Source organism: Typopeltis vanoorti, chromosome 10 (genome assembly GCF_054136105.1).
Source record: "Typopeltis vanoorti isolate ZY-2024b chromosome 10, IOZ_Tvanoo_1.0, whole genome shotgun sequence".
NCBI classification, from domain to species: Eukaryota; Metazoa; Arthropoda; class Arachnida; order Uropygi; family Thelyphonidae; genus Typopeltis; species Typopeltis vanoorti.
In genome coordinates, this window is record NC_143558.1 from 47,680,149 (window position 1) to 47,702,182 (window position 22,034).

The following is a 22,034-nucleotide window of genomic DNA, read 5'->3' on the forward strand; positions in this document are numbered from 1 at the left end:
GGATTTTGCTAAGGCTCTTGACAGAATACAACAATATGGGATTGGATTATAAAATACTGGCTTGGATAAGAGGATGGCTGATTGACAGATATCAAAAAGTGGTAGATGGAAGATGAGCATCTGCAAGATTTAAGGGGGTAACCAATGGTGTACTGCAAAGATCAGTCCTTGGTTTATTGACATACAAGTATTTGCTGATGATGCAGTACTTGCAGAATGATTTGAACAGCCTGGAATTGTGGACATCTGAAAATTGCTTCCATTTCAATGTTAGTAAATGTAAAGTCAGGTACTTTAATGCGACGAAATATCCAATGTCATTATTATATTGGTGGAATTATGCTGGAAGAAACTGATCAGGATAGGGATCTTGAAATTTTAGTAGATGGGAAAAGGAAGTTCATTGAGAGTACAGCAAAAATTGCAAATACAACTCGCAGGGTAATTTCAATGCTGCAACGAATCTTGTCATATAAAGATAAGGAAGTCATTTTGCCTCGTTACAATGACTTAATAAGACTTTCCCTTGGACTATTTATTGGGCACAAATCTGGTCTCCTGGTTTCTGTGGTGATTTACTCTATGATTATTTGCACTCTTTTGCTATATCATTATGATATAGGGAAAGAGTGCAAATACAGAGATCCAGAGATATAAAGGGACACAGAGATCCTGACACAAAAATAGTTTTACCTAAATTTCAGGATTACTTACTTTTTCATTAATACGATCATTAGTGTCATCAATATCTCTGTTAAAGGCATGAATTTCAGATGCTCCTCCCAGTCGTTCCCGATACTCTTCAAGAGCACCTTGCAAAGCTTTCCATCTAAAGTATAAAGAAAAGAAATGTACAGGGCCATAATCCAAAAAAGTTGTTTTAGTTTTAAGTTATTATTATTATTTTTTATTTTATATATGTAATGTATGAATGATTACTTAGAAAGTAGAACTGGGAGAGTATGTTGCTGGCAGTGGAAATTTCCTGAAATATTGTTTGACAAGATTGCACATATGCTAGAACAATCTGAGTTTATAGGAAAATATTCATTCTACTCATAGTGTGAATTTTGCAAGAAGTCAGCCACAGTAACAGGTATGTGGGTTACTCTTATTGTGGAAAACACTTGTTATAACCAACTTGTTCCATAACAACCTACCAAAGCCATTCATCAAAACCCCATAAAAGCACAAAGCCATTCTAAAGGAAATGCACTATAAGAATCTATTTGCTACAAACTTTCTGAGGTTCCCATGAGTTTGCAATAGTGATAGTACACTACACTTTCACTATGACTGAAAATAAAAGATCTAAAAATGATTTTGCATAAGATTCAAATGTGCCACAGCATCAGTGAAAGTATTTTTAGTACATTTATTGAAGCTAGTCTTTTGATTTTTAAGATGCTCTTTAAAGATGATCAAGCTGTACTGAGCTATAGAGTACTGAGAAATGAACCTGAATATTAATGATTCCATTGTTTTAATGACTAAATACATCCAGTTTCTTATAATAGCTATTTGTGGTCATATAAAGACCACTTTCAACATTAATAATTCCAGTATTTAATTTCTGTATCTCTGTCATAAAAGACATCATTAAGATTAATATAATAGGATTAATTAATATTAAAATGCATGTCTATCTATCTACACACACACACACAGGCAACACAAGAAGTGAAAATGGTTCAGACTTAGAGCAGATACTCTTGTGCAGGCCAGATGGCTATCTTTATCAATGTTTTCAAGCAAGGATCAATCTAATCTCTAGTTCTAGAAGTAAACAGAATTCCTTTCACTTGTAAGCTTGCCTATTATGGGCAAACAGGTTTGACAAACTATGTGTAGGATACCACCCAAAGAATTAAACAGGGAGTGGGAGGTGCCATACTTCAACACAGCCAATTGGAACAAAACAGACTTTTTCTGGAATTAGCAACTGCTCAAAAGTCATCTACATATAATTAAATATGGAGGCATAAAGTGCTTTCACACCCAACAGCTAAGACCACTTGCTTGTAGAGAAAAACCTTCCTAGAATTTTACATTCAGTCAGAGCCATTTTCACTTCAGCTGTGTGTTGCCAGTGTTCATATTTTAGAGTCTTGCGCTAATGGAATCATTAAATTACGTTTATTTCTCAATGTTGCGTATTAATTTCACTAAACCTGCAAGATAAGTTTTAATAAGAATTTAAGCTATTATATTATATTATAATATATAACGACCTAGGATATTGAAAATATATTATAACAGATATTATATTATATTTGTGACATGTCTACAGTTTTTGCCTCATTGATGATGTAAACATAACCAGAATGTGTGAATATGGATCACAGAATATTCCAACATATTAATAGGAATACAATTACATTTGTAAAGATGCAAGTATGCTGCACTGTTTCAGTCATAGTAACTGTTAGACCAATTGTCCTCATTGATACAATGACAGTATCAATGGCATCATCAGGCTGCCAAAGACTTCATGCACATCTCAAATGCACGAGTATTAAGTTTGAGGAATTATTTTTTGACAAGATCTGAATCAAATTAAATGAACTCTAGATGTTTCCACTGAACATTCCACTCTTGAATCACTTTCATTTCCTAGGATATTGTCAAAAAATATCCTAGGAAATGAAATTTCCTAGGATATTTTTTGACGAAGTATGGTGATGACTGATCACCATACTCTCTCTCTCTCTCTCTTACTCACTCTCACACACACACACACACTCCTATATTAATTTCAATGGGAATATCTGAAAGACAGTGTACAGAAATGATTTAAAACAATTCCTACACAGCTGATGAGCTGAAAAAAAAAGAAACTGCATCTGATGTTATCACTTCCTAACACTGTAGTTAGAGGAGCTATCAATTTTAAAATTCAATTAAAAATGTGGACTTGAATGCTAGTTGTTGATATGTTGAAAACACACATTTTCCAAGGAATATGTTTATCAATACTAAAATTATTCTTGAATATTAATTTTATAGTGAAAATATAAGCAATTTAAACTAAATTATCTATTTACATTATGATATGCACATTAATATTTACTATTTTCAAACAGAATGACAAACAAAGAAATGGTCATACAAGTAAAAACCATTGAAAAGTTTCTTAAATGCTGAAATAAAATAGTTACAGCACACACGGTCCCATTTTTCTTTTGTTTATTCAAATGCAAGTAAACAATTTTTTTCATTTTTAATTACATAAAAATTCTTTTAATAAATCGGATAATTTTTATGTAAGTAAAAAAATACAATTTTTTCCTTTCCATATATGGCTTAGTATTTTTTTTTTCTTCTTCTTTTTCATCTCTCAGATGATAGGTTGAGTTCCCTATGGACAAATTTTTGCAATCTGGTTCTATCTCTGGCCATTTCTGTCATCTCTCTGAAGCTCAATAATCGTGGCCTTTTCTTCAGAGACTGTAGCCAAGTTCTTTTGTTGGTCTGCCTTTCAATCGTCTTCTTCCAGTGATTCCATTCAAGACTATATTTGGTAATCTTTGAAAGGGCATTCTCTGGAAGTGTTCAAACCATCTTAATAACCGTTTAAGAATTATAGCTATGATATTTTCTCCATAGTTTAATTCAGATTTGACTTGCTTATTTGTTTTGTGTTCTTATAAGTAGCCTTATTTTATTTTTCTTAAGCATTCCATTTAGAATGCTCTGATTTTCTGTATTTCTTTCTGAATGAGTGTCCATGTCTCAGCTTAGCACAATGCTGAAAGCAGGTGTAGCATGGAATGAGGAGTTAGCTGGAAAAGAGATCAATGCAGCTTGGGGGATTTTCAAAAAATATTTAGTGGATGCAATGTCTAAATGTATACCACGGGTGAGAAGGTTAAATAAGTTAGGTGTGAGATGGATGAATAAAGAGATTAAGCATGCAATACAGAGAAAAAGGGCATTGTGGAGGCAGCATAAGAGAAGTGGAAGTAACCAATTTCATGAGTTCTACAAAGACCAGGCAAGGAGAGTGACTTGGTTGGTGAGAGTAGCTAAAGAGAGGTATGAACAGCAGTTAGCTAATGAAGCTAAAAAGAATCCTAGGGAGTTCTTTCGATATGTAGCCAGCAAAAGAAAGAATGATTATGGAAGGATGACATTGATTGGAGGAAATGGTATAAAGACAGCTGTTGCAGAATGTGTGGTGGAGATACTTAATGAGCAGTTCATAAAGATCTTTCAATCTTGTGAATGTGACTTCATGGAGAGATTAAGAGCAGTTGATGATGGGGAGGAGAGACTGACTGTAAGTGAGCAAGAGGTGTTTTGGGAGTTGAGTAAACTAGATGTAAATAAGGCTGTGGGACTTGATAATATATCACCACGTATTCTGAAGGAATGTGCCAGAGAGTTGACACCTGCCTTGACATATTTTTTTAATACGAGTCTTGCACTTGGTCAAGTCCCTAAAGAGTGGAAGGAGGGCAAGATTGTGCCACTTCATAAAGGAGGTGATCGAACTCAAGCATCAAACTATAGGCCTATCTGTGTGTCGGGTGTTGTGGTTAAGTTGTTGGAGAAGTTTGTGAGAGCTAGAATCCAGAGTTGGGTTGACAACAATGGTATAATCTTTGATGGACAGCATGGATTTGCTAAAGGGAGGTCGTGTTTTAGTAATCTACTTACTTATTACAATAAAGTGACTGCTTCCTTGGACGGGGGAGAGGGATGCACAGTGGTATACTTGGATTTCGCAGGGGCTTTTGATGGAGTGCCTCATGATGGGTTGACGGTCGGGCTGGAGCAGATGGGGTTGGATATTGGATTGGTGCATTGGATTGGAGGCTGGCTATCTGATGGGTATCGGCGGGTTGTGTATGGGGGTGCGGTGTCCAGGAGGGGGAGGGTCACTGGTGGAGTGCCTCGGGGATCTGTTTTGGGGCCATTGCTATTTAACTTGTATATTAATGATATTGGCGAAGATTTGGATGGAGATATTCGGTTGTTTGCAGGTGATGCGGAGTTGGGAAGAACCATGAAGAGTAGTGGAGATGTTGTGGCCTTGCGGGAGGACTTGAGTGGATTGAGTGATTGGGCAGGCGAATGGGGGTGTGAGTTCGGTGTTGCAGAGTGTGGGGTTTTGGAATTTGGAAAACAGGGATGGGATGCGGAATTTGTGCTTGGTGGGAGTGTGTTGTTGGAGGTGGAGGAGGTGGGAGATCTGGGAGTGATGGTGGATGGGGATCTGGAATTTGGGGGTCGCATCGCCAAAATTGTGAGGACAACACAAAGACTTCTGGGAATGATGAGGAGGACACTGACGTGTAGAAGTAGGGAGATTCTTGTTCCATTGTGTGGGGCTTTGATTGGGCCACACATGGACTATTGTGCCCAGATTTGGTCACCTGGTTTTCAGGGGGATGAGGAGATGTTGGAGGGGGTCCAGGGGCGGCTGACTGGGGTGGTTTCTGACCTCTGGAATGTCGAGTATGAGGAAAGATTGAAAAGATGTAATTTGCAGAGACTAGTGGAGAGAAGGAAGAGGGGAGATATGATAGAGACCTACAAGTTGGTAAGGGGTTGCTGTGGGATCAATGGTGGAGAAGTTCTACAGCGAATAGTGGGAGATCAGGGGAGAACCAGAGGTCATCCCTGGAAACTGTATAAAGAGGGTGTGAGTAGGGGAGTGAGAGGCAGGTTTTTTTCGTGCAGAGTTGTGAATGATTGGAATGCCTTGCCTGAGAGTGTGGTGTCTGCAAGGAGTTTGAATGTGTTTAAGACCCGGTATGATGAGATGTGTGTGAGATAAAAGGACCTCCTAGATGAGTCTTTGACTCCATGAGGTTCTTGTTTAATAATAATAATAATAATAATGGTTTTATAGAGTTTCAGTTTGAGGCTTTTGAAATGCTGTTATTTTTCATACTTTGTTTAATTTATTCATATTAGACCATCCTTTGTTAAGTCTGTATTTTACTGTTTCTGTGTTGTCAAGGTTGTGAGTAATGAGACTGCAAAGATGTATAAATTGCTTTTTGTTCAAGTATGTGATCTTCTAAGTTTACTGAAATTTTGAAATTTTTTTCCTCATCTCTTCCTATTTTCATTGTTTTAGTTTTCCTTAAATTGATTTTCATTCCAAAGGTTTTGCACTCTTCATTTAAAATTTTTATTGTTTATTTTCCAATCGTGATTTTGATTCTGCAAGAATAAAAATATCGTCTGCACATGTAATGTGATTGATATTTGTGTGATTTATTTGTAGATCTGGTTTTTCATTCAGCTATAGTTTTGCATATTTCTTTCAGATAGATAGTAAATAAATTTGGTGAGAGTGAGCAACCTTGCGTGACTCCTTTTTTCTCTTGGAATTTATCTGTTTTTATGTTTTTTAAATATGACAGCTGCTTTGGTATCTTTATAATAATTCATAATAAAGGTTTGTAGTTCTGAATCTAATGTCATAGATTTTAAGATGTTTATCATTTTGTTCCTGTCAATGGAACCAAATGCTTGTTTGAAGTCAATAAAACTGAATTATATAGGTAAGCAGTATGCCCAGTATTTTTCAGCCAGGCTATTAACTATAAAAATATTGTCTATAGTAGAGCTTCCAGGTCTGAAATCTGCTTGATCTTCTATTATATAATTCATTAAAGTCTGAATTCTGTTTTGAATAGTATGTGAATAATAATTGCTATGACTTAGCAGTGTTATGGGTCTATAATTTTCATACTGTCATTTATCTCCCTTTTTGAAAATTGGTATTATAATGCCTATCTTCTAGTTATTTGGAATTTCACCAGTATATAGTATTTGGTTAAAAAGTTCAAGCAGGAAAACTGATGGCTGATATGCCACTATATTTCTGCAGTTCAGTAGGAAATTCGTCATTCTGCTTTATCTTTATACCAGTGACTTAGATAAGTTCGTTTGGTTGACTGCATTCAAAATTTCTTCTTTTATTAAAAATAGTGCGTTTTTTCTCTTTCTGTCCCTTTGTGTTTTTCCAGTCTTCTTCCCTCCAAAAAAGTATCTGGTAATATTCTTTCCAAATTTTTTAATCTCTTGAATTATTCCAGTTTTAATATTATCTTTCAGTTTTAGTGGTCTGTTATGGGATGTTTCTGTTAATTCTTTTATAATTCTGAAAAAGCCAATATAATTGGCTTCACAAATTTTTGCATTTTCTAAAAACCAATTGTTTTTATCAGATCTGCACAGTATCTATTTTGTTCTTCAATTTTTTATAATATTACTTATTTTCCTATGTATTTTCTCTGTTCTAAGTATTTTTTTCAGCTCTTATTTTCTTCTAAAGTTTCCGAAATTTCTGTGGTTATCCACTCGTTTGCTCCAAATGTTGTACCAAGTGTTTTACTTCCAGCATTTATCATAACTGCTTGGCCCATTTTCCATGTATTGCTCCATTGTTAAAGGTTGTTTTCTTTAACTCTATTTCTGTGGTTGCTTTGTATAGTTATGTCTTTCAGTTTTGTTGACAGGATACCCCATGGAATACTGTTGCGCAAATTGGAGCAGATGGGGATGGATACTAAACTGGTGATGTGGATAAGAGAATGGCTCAGGGAGAGACACCAGAAGGTGGTGTATGGAGGGGCAGAGTCCAGGATGAGGCAGGTGACCAGTGGTGTACCTCAGGGCTCTGTGCTTGAGCCGTTATTGTTTAATTTATACATAAATGATATAGGAAATGACTTGAAGGGAGATATTCAGTTGTTTGCTGATGATGCAAAGTTGGGCAGCGCAATAAAAAATCAAGCTGATGTTGAGAGTTTGCAGGATGATTTAAATAAGCTGGTAAAATGGGCAAAAGGTAATGGATGTCAGTTCAATGTGGAAAAGTGTAAAGTTATGCATTTTGGGATTAAAAGATTACCAGCTGTGTACTACATTGAAGGAACGGTACTCCAAGAGATTGATGAGACTAGGGACTTGGGGATGTTGGTGGATAGGGAGATGAAGTTCAGAGGACACATTGCTAAGGTGTCCAAGATTGCAGATAGGATGACTTGGTTATTGAAGAACACACTAACATCCAGAGATAAAGAGGTTATTATTCCCCTTTATAAGGCATTGATACTTCCACATTTGGATTACTGTGCTCAAATCTGGTCACCTGGATTCCTTGGAGATGAGGAGGTTGTGGAGAAGGTTCAGAGGAGAGTGACTAAGTTGGTGAATGATGTAAAAAAATGCTCCTTACATTGATAGATTGAGAGCTAGTGGATTGCAGAGGTTGGTTGATAGGCAGAGAAGAGGGGATATGATAGAAACATTTAAATTACTAAAAGGTTTTTATAAGATTGATGCAGGGGAAATGTTTCAGCCATGTGATAGTGATGGAAGAACAAGAGGTTCTTCCATCACTATCACATCCCTGGAAATTAAGGAAAAGTGTGGTTAACAAGGGTGTGAGAATGAGGTTTTTTGCCTGGAGGGTGATGAATGAGTGGAATGCATTGCCTGACTCAGTTGTGAGTTCTTCATCTGTAAATGAATTCAAGAAGAGATATGATAGATATTGTTTTGATAGTTTGGGTCTCCCACGATGAGTCTACTGACTCCATGGAGACACCCGTAATAATAATAATAATAATAATAATAAATATGTTAATAATATTGCTTAGGATTTTCGGTTTGCTATTTTCAAATTTCAACTTAATTTTTGCAGCTAGTAATTCATGATCAGAATCAAAATCTGTTTTCTTTAGTGTTCTTACATTCTTGATTGAGGATTTCCACTTATTTTTGATCAGAATATAATCAATACAATTTTTAATCAAATCATCTGGAGATGTCCATGTGTATTTGCATGATGGTTTATGGAAAAACATGGTGTTTGAGATGAACAGATTGTTATGTTTACAGAATTCCAACAGTCTTTCACCTCCTTTATTTTCCTTATCCACTCCAAATTTACCCATCACAACTTTCATGTCTAGTGTAGATCTCTTAATCTTGGTGTTGAAGTCTCCCATTACTATTAGGATGCCTTTTTTGTTTGTTTTGTCAATAAAGTTTTGTAGTTGCTGGTAGAAAGTATCTAATTCTTCATCTTTATGTGATTGATTTGGAGCATAAATTGGATAATTTTGAAAAAACAAATCCTTTCTTCTTTATCTTTTAATCTAATTGTTATAATACTTGGACCATTTAGTTCTAAGGTTAAGATGGGGTCTGCAAGTGATTACTGACTAATATTGCGACTCCCTCTCTCTGTGGACATTATTTTCTCTTCCCTTCCATTCTTCAAATTTACCACACCTTCTCCAGGCCAGTGTGTTTTGGCAATGCCTATTATATCCCACTTAATCCTCTCTAGCTCTTTCTCCATCAATTTGATCTTACCTGGTTTAAGAAGAGTCTTTATTTTCAATCTGGAGGTGGATTATTTTTTTGAGCTGACCACATAGCATATTTCTCAACTGTTTCCTGTGATCTAAAAACAGTCGTGTTGGCTTCCCCAAATGCGATAGCATTATCTTGGGTCTATAATGATTCTTTATTCATAAGAGGTTTGCGCAATTTTAATGCAGCCAGTTTGCTACTCTTCTGCTGCATTTGTCTTCTAGCTTTAGCTGGGCATGGTGGGAGAGAAGGCAAACTCCTACTGCACAAGAAGAACAAAGTAAGATATGAATGGTTCATCCCTTGCTAATAGCATTTGGGGGGGGGGGGATAAGAATAAAAGAAAGAAAAAAAGAAAGAAGGGTAGGGACCAGTCTACACATAACATAACAGATCTATATTAAATGAAGGCATGGTCCAGCATCAGCTACCACGGGTTCACTACTCCCATACTCACTAAAGTGAGCCCTTGAGAGTTTAGTATTTTTAGATAAGTAAAAATATTAAGCCATATATGTAAAGGAAAAAATGAATGGAAGAAAGGTTGTCTATCTTTCATACCTGTGACTGTAAAATTATTTAGCTGACAAAAAATGTAGTTAAGGGATAATAAATATGGGTTATTAATACTTTTAGATGCCTATACATTTAGATTTTATCTGAAGAGTGGAGCTTGATTAATTCTACTGTTGTTTTCTACTCCATGTGCTAAATTATTATTTTAAGCTGAGAAAAATTATAACAACATGAGGTGAATTACATGAGTTTAAAATTAGGTACTTGTTATGAACCAAAATAGCTAATTATAGCTTGCCTTTTAAGTTATGATGAAATGGTGCAATAAAGCTATTTATCATTTTCATACCAGTATTTTTTAATTAAACTTAAAGTTATCTGTTCACTCAATTTCAGAAACAAATAAATTACTTACTTTTTATTTAGTTCCTCTCTCCTTTGCTGAACTGATCGAGTGTCAGAGCGACCTTGCCGAATTAATTTATTAGCCAAAGCATTGATGGTTTTCATCCTTGATTCATCAACTCGCATATCCTATAACATCAGAATAACATCATAATTCTCTCAAAATGCTAATGGTCACTACTTTTTAGTAATGTGTCTTGAAATTAAATATTATCACCATTATTATGATTATTAGCCATTTTACAATAAAATTATTTTTTATCTAAAAACATTTCTGTAAAAAGAATAAACTCTTTAGCACTAGCAATCCAAAGAATAAATCAGTTACATGGAAAATAAATATCCAAAACAATTATATCTGCTCTGCATTCTAAAATAGTTTATTTATGAGACCAAAATTATATTTATTAATCATATATCGATAACATATAATGCTTAAATTGCCCCCCCCACACACACTTGTTACTGCTGTTGAAAATGATTGGTTAAAATCATCTAATTTGAGGACTTTTGTGTTATATGTTCAAAACCTATACATACTGCAATCCAAGCAGTCCAAAATATCTGCAAAACAAAAGGACAGAATTTTGTAAAGAACAATGCACTTACGCATGCATTTTTTCTAAAAGAAAGGAACAATGCACTTAACTGATTTTTAAAAAAAAAGTCCAGACAACAAACAAACAAGATGACAAATGTATTCAGCATTACACTATTTCCTGTATAAACTGCTCAACAATCCTTAAAATAAATATCAAACAAACTGCTCTTGAAGAAAAGTGGATGTCCTTCAACAATCTAAATGGACTGACCTGCATGAAGCAGCACTTCTAGTCACAGTAAAAAGTTATTTCTGAACAAGTCATATTTTGCATTTGATGGAATTTTGAAGACTGTAGTCTACTTAAGTTGGTTTGAGAAGGTCACACTCATTCTTAATGTTTCATCCAATACTCAGAATAAGCATTTCACTAAGTGGTAGATGAATTTCATCACCTGATATGAGATTATTGTTCCACTTATTAGTGAACTAAAATGACTTGAAAAGTTTAATTTTGGTCTCCAGAGGTTTTCTGGACTATGTAAAAAATAAACAAAAGTACAAAAAAAACAAAGAAAAATAAATAAATAAAAACAGGAAAAAAAAAGCTTAGCCACCCATGAATGTACTATACATTTATGAAAACTTTTCATGAGTGGGAGTCACATAAAAAGGAGAGACAGCATTAGAGTCTCAATAAGTTGATTCAAGAATGCACACTTTGCAATTTTGAGAGCATAGTCCACTTTAAGCTGGTGCCAGAGTGGTGTATCACTAACAACTTCTATTCTCAATAATTAGAGTAAATACATGCTATACAAGTGCAACCCAAAACTGGTCAACTGAAATTAAGTGCTCCTCCAACAAGAAACACTACATAGAGTAGTTCTGATGTTCAAAATCAAACAGTCAAGATAAAGCATCTTCCTCACCCAGCATGCAGTCTAGACTAAGCACCATCTGATTATCATTTGATCCAATCATAGCTCATTTCTCAAGATTTTTCTCCTCAAGAAGCTTGGTATCTTAGAGGGATTGAACTGCTTGCAGAGAACAAGACCATCAAGCATAATGGCTTACATGTTACTGAATAATGTTTTTCAAATATAATTTAAGGAAGTGTCAAAATGCAAATTCATTCAAAATTTCAAACATATTTGGTTACTCTTATATTTACAAGAATGTATAAAGTGAAAGTGGGCAGCAAAGTTTGACATTAATAAGCTAATGGTTATATATGTTATAAGCTCTTATATGTCATATTTATAAGGATACACAAACTGAAAGGGAACAGCAAATTCTGACATTTAATATCTCAGTTGATGTTATTAATACAATAAGAAGTTTTACTACATTAATAGTAAAATTTCATTGTTCTAAAAAACACCAAAAAAAAAAAAAATAATTTCATAATCACCTGTCATGTGATTGTGATAAGATGTATGATATTATGAAAAAAATTTCCTGCAGCATCAAATAACATATCTCTGTAAATTACATACATGGGTAACTTGCAGAGATATATTTGCTACAATTTTGAGGCCTAATTAATGAAATGTTCAGAAAAAAATTATTTAAACCTCCTCAAAACTTACAGAATCAACATCATCCAGTTTCCTTTGAAGTGCTTGGCAATGCTCATAATCAATGCCAGTTTCACCTGCTTGAACCATCATCTCCTAAAAGAATTAAAATAACTAAAATTATAAACTGTTTTTCTAAAAGCACTAAGAATAGAAATCAATCAATCACTGCAATAATCAAACTACATTACTTACAATGTCATGTTATAAAATTGTCAGCCTTGATAATCTAAAAGCATTACTTATAATAATAATAATATCCATGGTACTTACAGGTCTTTAAGACCTGCAATCTGCCAGATTGGCTTCGGTAAATTGATAATGTTGAATAAGGTAATTAGTCTAATGCCTAAATATATACAGGGCATTTCAAAAGGGGGTACACAACTTTGAATAACAATAGAAGGTAAATAGCAATAGATGAACAATTTTTATTACCATGCAAATGTAGTGTAACACTTGAAGTTTCAACACAGACAGTTAAAGTTCGATATGACTGTCTCCAGTAATTCTGCAGATGTTCCATCTGTAATCAATTTAATGCCACATGCAGCAGAGCATATCTGACATAACTTCAGCAATGAAGGCAGTAATTCTGGAAAACAACTCATCCAAACTGGCTGGTAGTGGTGGTACAAACACTCAATCTTTCGTAAAGTCCTACAAGAAAAAATCTAATGGTGTAAGGTCGGGGAACATGATGGCCATGCTACAGGCATCCCTCTACCAATCCATGTGTCTGAAAAATGGGTGTCAACATACGACCTTATGTTTATTAGGTAATGAGGAGGTGCTCCATTTTGATGGAAATGTAAGCATCCATTGTGGTCATCATAATCATCTAAATCGTGGTATTAGATACCCAATTAGAATGTCCAGATACACACCACCAGTAATGGTAGACTCCGAAAAAAAAAGAAGGATCCATACACTTTCTTCTTGCTTATGGTGCAAAAAATGTTAGCCTTTAGGGTTCTGCGAACATATTCTACAATGGTGTGTGGATTTTCACTTCCCCACATTCTGCAGTTGTGAGTGTTTACTTGTCCACTTACGTGAAAAGTGCACTCATCTCTGAAAATGATCATGTCCAAAAAAGTCCTCATATTGCTCTATTCTACTGATAATTTCCGTACAGAAATCCTGGCATATCTTCTTGTCTTTTTTCAAATGTTGTACAAGAGTAAATTTGTAGGGCCTTAAATGTAGACACTGTTGTAAAACATGCCACACAGTCACATGTGGAATTCCAATTTGACAAGATGCCTGGTTGACTTTCCAGGGCTTCTCTGGAAACTTTCCCAAACTTCTTCCACAACAGCAGCATCGGCCTTCCAGTTGACCTTGGATGACACACAGAACAGCCTTTCCACAAAATTCTTGTGACATGTGTAGATCGTGCACCTACTAAGAAGTTCTGTGCCATATTGTGTGTGGAAATTCCTCTGCACTTGTGTTGCAGACTTCATTTTCTCAAACCAAAATACACAACGTGCTCGCTCTGCACCATTGAAAGTCACCATTTTCAAATAGTGATGTATCATGATATCTAGTGTTGTCATTTGGTAATAAAGTTATGTGACCAAAAGACTGATGTGTTTCACTACATTATGACACTTACTCATTCAGCTTTTGTACATCTTCCAAGTTATTCTCTGCCCTACTGCATAGTTGTGTACACCCTGTATTTTTATGTATGTTCTTTTAACCAGTTTCCCTGATTGTAAGATGAACATTCCAAGTTTTCAGAAGGAAAAAACATCCTGCCACTGCAATAACACTGGCTAACTCACTTTCAACTGAAAAATCCCAATAAAGGTTCTATGTGTCCTAGATGGAATTCACACTTAGGTCATTCCAACCAAATGGTTTTGTTGTAACGGTAAGCACACAGAGGTTCAAAAACAAAAAGCGTTTTAATTGTCAAATAAGTGTTATAATAACACTTATTTGACAGTTAAACTTTCTTTGTTTACATTCACATCTGATATTAATGATAAGAAACTAAATTTACTTTAAATTTATTTTTGTTTGTTGCAACAAAAAAATCAAATAGTACCTTATCTCTTATCCATGCTTCCACTTTCTCAGCTTGATTATTAAACTCAAGAATATCTTGGGCTTCTTCTAATCCTCTGCCTCTACTACTTGATGCTGCAAGGAGTTCATTCCATTTTGCTAACAGTCTTTCTAACTGGTGATGAATTTCACGGGAAGCTTCATGTCTTTTAGACAGCAGCATTTCTCCTTTCTGTGTTAAAAAAAAAATCAATTTATACTACAAATCCTAATTTAATTTAGAAGGATTATTAAAAATTTAAATTATACTAGTCTGTTGTTTTAGAGAGACAGCATATATGTGTTAAAAATCAATTACATATGAAAAACATAATTTGTAGTTAAATTTGTATACATGTAAGATATGTAGGGCAGTACTGTTACAGTTCCCTTATGGATTTATATTAGCAATATCTCTCTAATGCCGGCATTCATCAAAATCCATCTAGTAGTTCGAGAAAAGAAACTTGCTGCTCACTGGGACCATGTAAAACTTTAAAATCATTATTATTATTATTATTATTACGGGTATCTCCATGGAGTCAGTAGACTCATCGCGGGAGACCCAAACTAGCAAAACAATATCTGTCATATCTCTTCTTGAATTCATTTACAGACGAAGAGCTCACAACTAAGTCAGGCAATGAATTCCACTCATTCACCACCCTCCAGGCAAAAAACCTTGTTCTGACACCTTTGTTAACCACACTCTTCTTTAATTTCCAGAGATGACCTCTTGTTCTTCCATCACTTTCACACAGCTGAAACATTTCCCCTGCATCAATCCTATAAAAACCTTTTAGTAATTTGAATGTTTCTATCATATCCCCTCTTCTTCGCCTATCAACCAATCTCTGCAATCCACAAGCTCTCAATCTATCAATGTAGGGAGCATTTTTTATATCACTCACCAACTTGGTCACTCTTCTCTGAACCCTCTCCACAGCCTCCTCATCTCCAAGGAATCCAGGTGACCAGACCTGAGCACAGTAATCCAAATGTGGAAGTATCAATGCTTTATAAAGGGGAATAATAACCTCTTTATCTCTGGATGTCAGTGTGTTCCTCAACAACCAAGTAATCCTATGTGCAATCTTGGACACCTTAGCAATGTGTCCTCTGAACTTCATCTCCCTATCTACCAATACTCCTAAGTCCCTAGCCTCATCAATCTCTTGGAGTACCTTTCCATCGATGTAGTACACAGCTGGTAATCTTTTAATCCCAAAATGCATGACTTTACACTTTTCCACATTGAACTGACATCCATTTTCTTTTGCCCATTTTACCAGCTTATTTAAATCCTCCTGCAAACTTTCAACATCAGCTTGATTTTTTATTGCACTACACAACTTTGCATCATCAGCAAACAACTGAATATCTCCCTTTAAGCCGTTTCCTATATCATTTATATACAAATTAAACAACATTGGCCCAAGCACAGAGCCCTGAGGCACACCACTGGTCACCTGCCTCATTCTGGACTCGGCTCCTCCATACACCACCTTATGGTATCTCTCGCTGAGCCATTCTCCTATCCATATCACCAATTTAATATCTATTCCCATCTGCTCCAATTTGCGTAACAGTGTTCTATGGGGTATCCTGTCAAAAGCCTTAGCAAAATCCAGAAGTACCACTGTGTAGCCAGTTCCTTTGTCCAACATTATATATACTGTTTCTTTTCCATTAAAATAAATAAATAATAAAATTATGTGCCACCATTATATCCTATACACTCCTAAGAGTATATCAGGAATTTGAGGTAAATAATTGAATTCCCTCTCCCCTTTAATGGAGAGATCCCAAACATGAAGACAATGAAGCATTTGAGGATTTATTTACCTTGTCTAATTCTAAAATGGAATCATCCATTGGAGCAAATGATATCAACAACTATTTTGCAAATAGCTGATAAAAAATTATTTCTTGTCATTTATAATCTAAGTTAGTTTATTTATTATTTTTTTTTATTTATATATTTATATATTATTTACAATTTAAGTTTATTTAAGTTGGTATTGTCTTACGAATAGAGAAATATATACCAACATTCATATAACAAAAGTTCATTGAGATAAAGACTTAAATGAAAGTGCGGCAGGTTGTTCTGTTTTGTAACAAATGATAAATATCAGATGGTTCATGAGACTCGTATTCAAAAAGAAATTTGTTTATGTATTGCCAAAACTCTTTGCTTTGTATTCTTCCTTTGTGTCCATTAGTTAGCCTGAGGAGAGCAAAAACAATGAACACAGGTAAATGTAGGTGAAGCTGGTGTCCCAACAACCTCAGCTGACTTTTTTGAATTGTTTGTATTAGGGATCTTTGCTGCCTTTCTTCGAGAATGATCATATTACAAATGTGATCTTGAAATGTGTATACTAGTATAGATTGAAGGCATGTTGTCCCAAAACTATTGATGATATTAATTGTTTGTTGAGTAGTAATATGCCATGTCTAAGCATCATATGTAAATATGGCTTGACTAGTGGTTTTGTACAGACAAATTTTGGTATTTATGGTAATGAGATAAGATTTCCATATATTGTTAGACTTTTATGAAATTGAAGAGCTATGTGCTTTCTTTTCAGTCATTTAGCGTATCAATGTAGGAACCAAGGTACTGAAAAGCACCTTGGTTAATACAAAATGTGGTCATTTAGCCTAAAATGACCACATTTTGTATTAACCAAATGTTTCCTTCTACTCTGCTCTTTAGAACTTGAGTTTTACTGCTATTGACTCCCAACCTCTTTCTACTCTGCTCTTTAGAACTTGAGTTTTACTGCTATTGACTCCCAACCTCTTTCTACTCTGCTCTTTAGAACTTGAGTTTTACTGCTATTGACTGCCAACCTCTTTCTTGTCAGATGTCATCTCCTTCCAGGAGGTTGACTACCATGAGCTTCCACCATGTATGGCTTTGTGCTTCTCTTTTGCATTCTTCATAGGTCCACAGTCCTTGATATTTCCCATCCAATCTGTTCTTTGTCCTCCTCTTCTTCTTTTTCCTTGTATCATTCCTTCTAGAAATGTTTTTTGTAGGGATTCGTGCCTTAGTATGTGACCAAGGTAGGTAGTTTTCCTTTTCTTAATGGTTTTCAACAGATTCCTATCTTCTCCAATCATCTCTAATATTTTTAAATTAGTTTTTTTGGCAGGCCATGGAACTCTAACAATTCTTCTGAAGATTCACATCTCAAAGGCTTTTAGTTTATTTTCACAATTTTTTGATGTTGTCCAAATGTCTGCTCCATATAGACCATACGCAGCATTTGGACAGCCTAATTCTTGTTTTTGTGTGAATTTCCCTTGAGGTCAGAATGTTTTTCATGCTAATAAAGGTTGATCTAGCAATTTCTATTCTTCTTAATATTTCCTTATCACACTTTCCATTCTCTGTAATTAGTTGATCCAAATATATATAACTACTTGATCTAGGGTATTTCCTCTGATCTTAATATTTATATCGCGTATTTTCCCTTTCTCTCTTGTTACCAGCATGGTTTTGGTTTTTTTGAAGTTGAAATTAAGTCCATGTTTCCACTTAGCTTCAGCGTCTCTTCTAGTAGGTTTTGAAGATCTTTTTTATTTTCAGCTAGCAATACTGTATCATCTGCATATCTTAAGTTGTTTATATTCCTGCCTCCTTTAAATTTTTCTAATTGCTGAAAGATATTTTCAGTATTGAGGTTAAACAACATAGGAGAAAGAACACAACCTTGTCTGATGCCCTTCTTTACTGAGAATTCCTCCGAGATTTCTCCTGATATTTCTATTGAAGTAGCTTGCTCCCAATATAAATTTGGTATCTTTACCATTTACTCCTAAATTTCTGATGTGTTTGATTAGTTGTTTATGATGTATATTGTCAAAGGCCTTTGTGCAGTTAATAAAACATAAGTAGACTTCTTTCTGCTTCTCCAGATACCTTTATATAATAGTTCTAATGTTGAAGAGTCCTTCTCTAGTTCCTTTATTTTCCTGGAAACCAGATTGTGTTTCATTAATTTCCATTTTGATTTTGTTTATTTCTTTCTAGGATGATATATAACATAACTTTTGCTATTTGACTGATCAGACTGATTGTTCTGTGTTCTTTACATTTGATTGTCTTCGATTTTTTAGGTATTGGTAGGAACATTGAGTGCTTAAAATCTTTTGGCAGGTGTCCAGTTTCGTATATTTTGTGACATATGTCAGTCAGTGAGCTTGTAGCATTATCATCTAAAGCCTTTAGATATTCTGCCATAATTCCATCCATTATTGGAGCTTTTCCTGGTTTCAGTTTCCTAATGGCATTTGTTACTTCCGAGGTAAGAATAGTAGGCCCCCCTCCAAATCTTCTTGCATTGGCTTATCTATTCTATCATGATTGTAGAGTTCCTTTGAATACTCTACCCATCTATCCCTAATTTTGTCTTTCTCCATTAAGGTGTTTCCACTCGTATCTTCTATGCAATGAGAGTCTACCCTTTTGCAAGATGTGTTAGTTAGTTCCTTAAATTTTGTCCAGAAGTTCAATTTCCTTGCATTTGTTGTTGAGCCATAGTTCTTTTGCAATCCTACATTCTTTCCTGATCTCTTTGTTTAAGTTCTTGTATTCAGGACGATTTTTGTGTTTCTTTCTTTCCTCCATCATTTTCAGTATCTTGTCATTCATCCAGGGTTTACTCATTTTCATCTCAAATTTGGGAATTGTTTGTTTTACTGCCTTTTTTATGCCCTCTTTAAATTTCTGCCATCTATCATAAATCTCATCTTTAGGGTAACCTAATCAGTGCTGAATTTGTACATAAATTATCTAAGTGGTTTTGAGCAGTCTAAATGAGCCAATCAATCAATACAACATCATCTGTAAAACAAACTGTGTGTGTGGAGGTTTGTTTTGTTGAATCCTTTGAGTTTTTCTGTACTATTTCCTGCGAGTCTGAATACATAATCAAGGTTAATAATAAAAAAAAAAAAGATATGGCACCAAAGAGTCTCTGAATGCCAATGGAAATAGAAAAGATCTCAGTCAGCTATTACTTTTTTTTGTTTTTTAAGAGTATAGTATAATAACCGAGAATCTTAAAAATCTTTTGTTTATTGATTGAATTGAAGCCTTTTGAGAAATGTATGAAGTTTAAGATTAAAGAAAGATTTTTATCTCATGCTCCTTCTAAGGAAATGGATGTTGAAAGTTTTTTCACTTGGTTATACTATAAATTAAAGATGCTAAGGAATTATATTATTAGTTTAATCCTTTATCCAAGTGTAAGCAAACAAAGTTTACATATGAAGTATCTTCATGACTGGGCTACTTGTATATAGAGGCTAATGACTTCACATCAATTGCCTTAGTATCACATAATCCAAAACACACAACATCCTTTCAGGTGTGTGTGTAATGTTATGCATTATGGGAAGGTCACTACCTAAACCGTTTTCAACCTTTATTGAGGTCTCATCAATGGGAGCCAGAACCAGACCAGTCATCATCAGCAAATTCCTGACATATTCCTTCAGGGAGTGTACATGCTAGTACTACATGAAAAGTTACATCATTAACTTCCAATCAACAATTTTCCTCCAGATTAGCCTGTTATCTGTTAACATTCCAATATTATCAGATCTTATATATTTCTTTCTTCTAAGGCATTTACTGTATCAATCCACCTACATCTTGGGCTTCCTCTGGGTCTTTTTCCTGCCACTCTGGCAGAGTACACCTGTTTAGCAAATCTTTCCTCTCCCATTCTGTTTAAATGGCTATACCACCTGAGATTAGCTCTGCTAACACATTCCTGAATGCTGACAATTTCAAGTTCTTTCCTAATATCTTCATTTTTAATATGATACTGCCATTGATGCCATCTGTTCAGTCCCCTAATCATTCTCAGGAACCTCATATCTGTGGTCTCCAGTCTTCGATCAAGAATTTTTTCTAACCCAGCTCTCAGATCCATAAGTTTAAAATCAGCTTGAACACTGTGTTATATGCAGCTAATTTAGTGTTTTGACTAATCTCTCTCTTATTCCATATACTGTATTTTTCCATATATAAGACGTTTTGGTCTAAAATTTTTAGACCAAATATTGGGGGTTGTCTTATACATGGGGGTAGTAACCAGTTGAGAGACCCGCAGTTGCTGTGGCGAAACTGCCGGTATCTTGTCACCGTGAACAGGCTTCTGCCAATCACTAGCATTTATTAACTCTGTCAATTGATGTCATTAACAGCTGATTCTGAATAAACCAATCAGAACTCTGAAAGCATTCATACATCTGCAACTCGTTGATGGGATAAGTTAATGCATTAACAATATTTTGAGCACCAGCCTATAAAAATGTCCGAAAATAAAAAACGATATGCCCAGAACTGAGAGTGATGTATAATTTCTTAGTATGTATCTTAAAAATATTACCCAATTACTAAATATACTTTTGAATATTTAAAAAATATATCAAATGTGTTCTTTTATGTTTAAAATATTGATTTCTTAATTTTAGGTTCGAAAAAGTAGTGTTCGTCTTATATGCAGAAAAACATGGCAAATTTATTCAGTTGACTTCCTACCATACCAGCTTTGCTAATTCTGCTATCTATTTCCAAATTTAATTTGTCATCTTCACTAAAAAGTGTGTCTAGAAATGTTTTACTTGTTCCACAGGTTCCACATCATGTTTTCAATGTTTCTAGATATTTTCGTTTTCTTTGTCTTACCAAACTTATTCAATTTGGTCAGGGAATCCTGCAGACTTGTCCTGTATTCATTTAAGAGTATAGCATCATCTGCATAAAGTAAAGAGCTGAGATTGACGTCTCCAATTTTGATATCAGAGTTAATACCACTTTCCTTCATGAAGATACTTCACATGCAAACTTTGTTTGGTTACACTTGGACAAAGGATCAAACCAAGAATATAATTTCTTGGCATTTTTAATTTAAGGCAATGAATGTTCAACAGTGTACTCTGTTTTTCAAGAAGTCTGCTTGATTTCTGAGCTTGAATTGAATTGAACCGTATTGCATATGGTTCAATTCAGTTTAGAAGCATCCTGTTATAGATTTTCAGTGTGGTAGGAAGTAATGTGATTCCTCTATACTTTTTCTGGATTGTTTAGATTATGCAAGTAATAATATCTTGAATAATATCTTTTTTTGGATATTAATATCATCAGGCCTTCTCTCCATGGTGGTAGAATATTGGATGTACTAGCACTATATTACAGATATTTAACAGTTGTTTCCAAAGCATTTTACCCTCCATGTTTAATAGCCTCTACTGTTGTACCATTCAATCCAGGCACTTTCTCATTCTTTTGAGTTTTTAGTGCAGTTTCAAATTCTTGCATTGTAAAATTGTTACACATAATGGAAAGTTCTTTTTTGGATTATGAATTATTCAACAGTTTTTGAAATATTTCTTCCACACTAGAGAGGTCTTCATTTTTGTCTTCAGCTATCTTGCCATTTTTAGCTTTTATCTTAGTCTTTTGGCCTCCTTTTTTGTGATGCACAAGAAATTAGCTACCTGGTACATTTCTCTAGCATGGATATGATTTTCTTTGTTATTTCTATAGATCATATATACTT

The 22,034-nt window shown here is 34.7% G+C and overlaps 1 protein-coding gene across 1 annotated transcript in view; it reads right to left on the reverse strand.

Annotated features, from left to right (window-relative positions):
* The window catches only part of kst (spectrin beta chain, non-erythrocytic 5 kst), a 687,893-nt gene that overhangs the window by 240,077 nt on the left and 425,782 nt on the right, over nucleotides 1-22,034 (reverse strand). The window contains exons 51-54 of the mRNA XM_090398802.1: nucleotides 14,450-14,641; nucleotides 12,403-12,486; nucleotides 10,277-10,395; nucleotides 715-829 (exon numbers count right to left, since the gene is read on the reverse strand). Coding sequence (XP_090254928.1) covers nucleotides 715-829; nucleotides 10,277-10,395; nucleotides 12,403-12,486; nucleotides 14,450-14,641 — 510 coding nt within the window. The remainder of the gene's footprint in view (nucleotides 1-714; nucleotides 830-10,276; nucleotides 10,396-12,402; nucleotides 12,487-14,449; nucleotides 14,642-22,034) is intronic.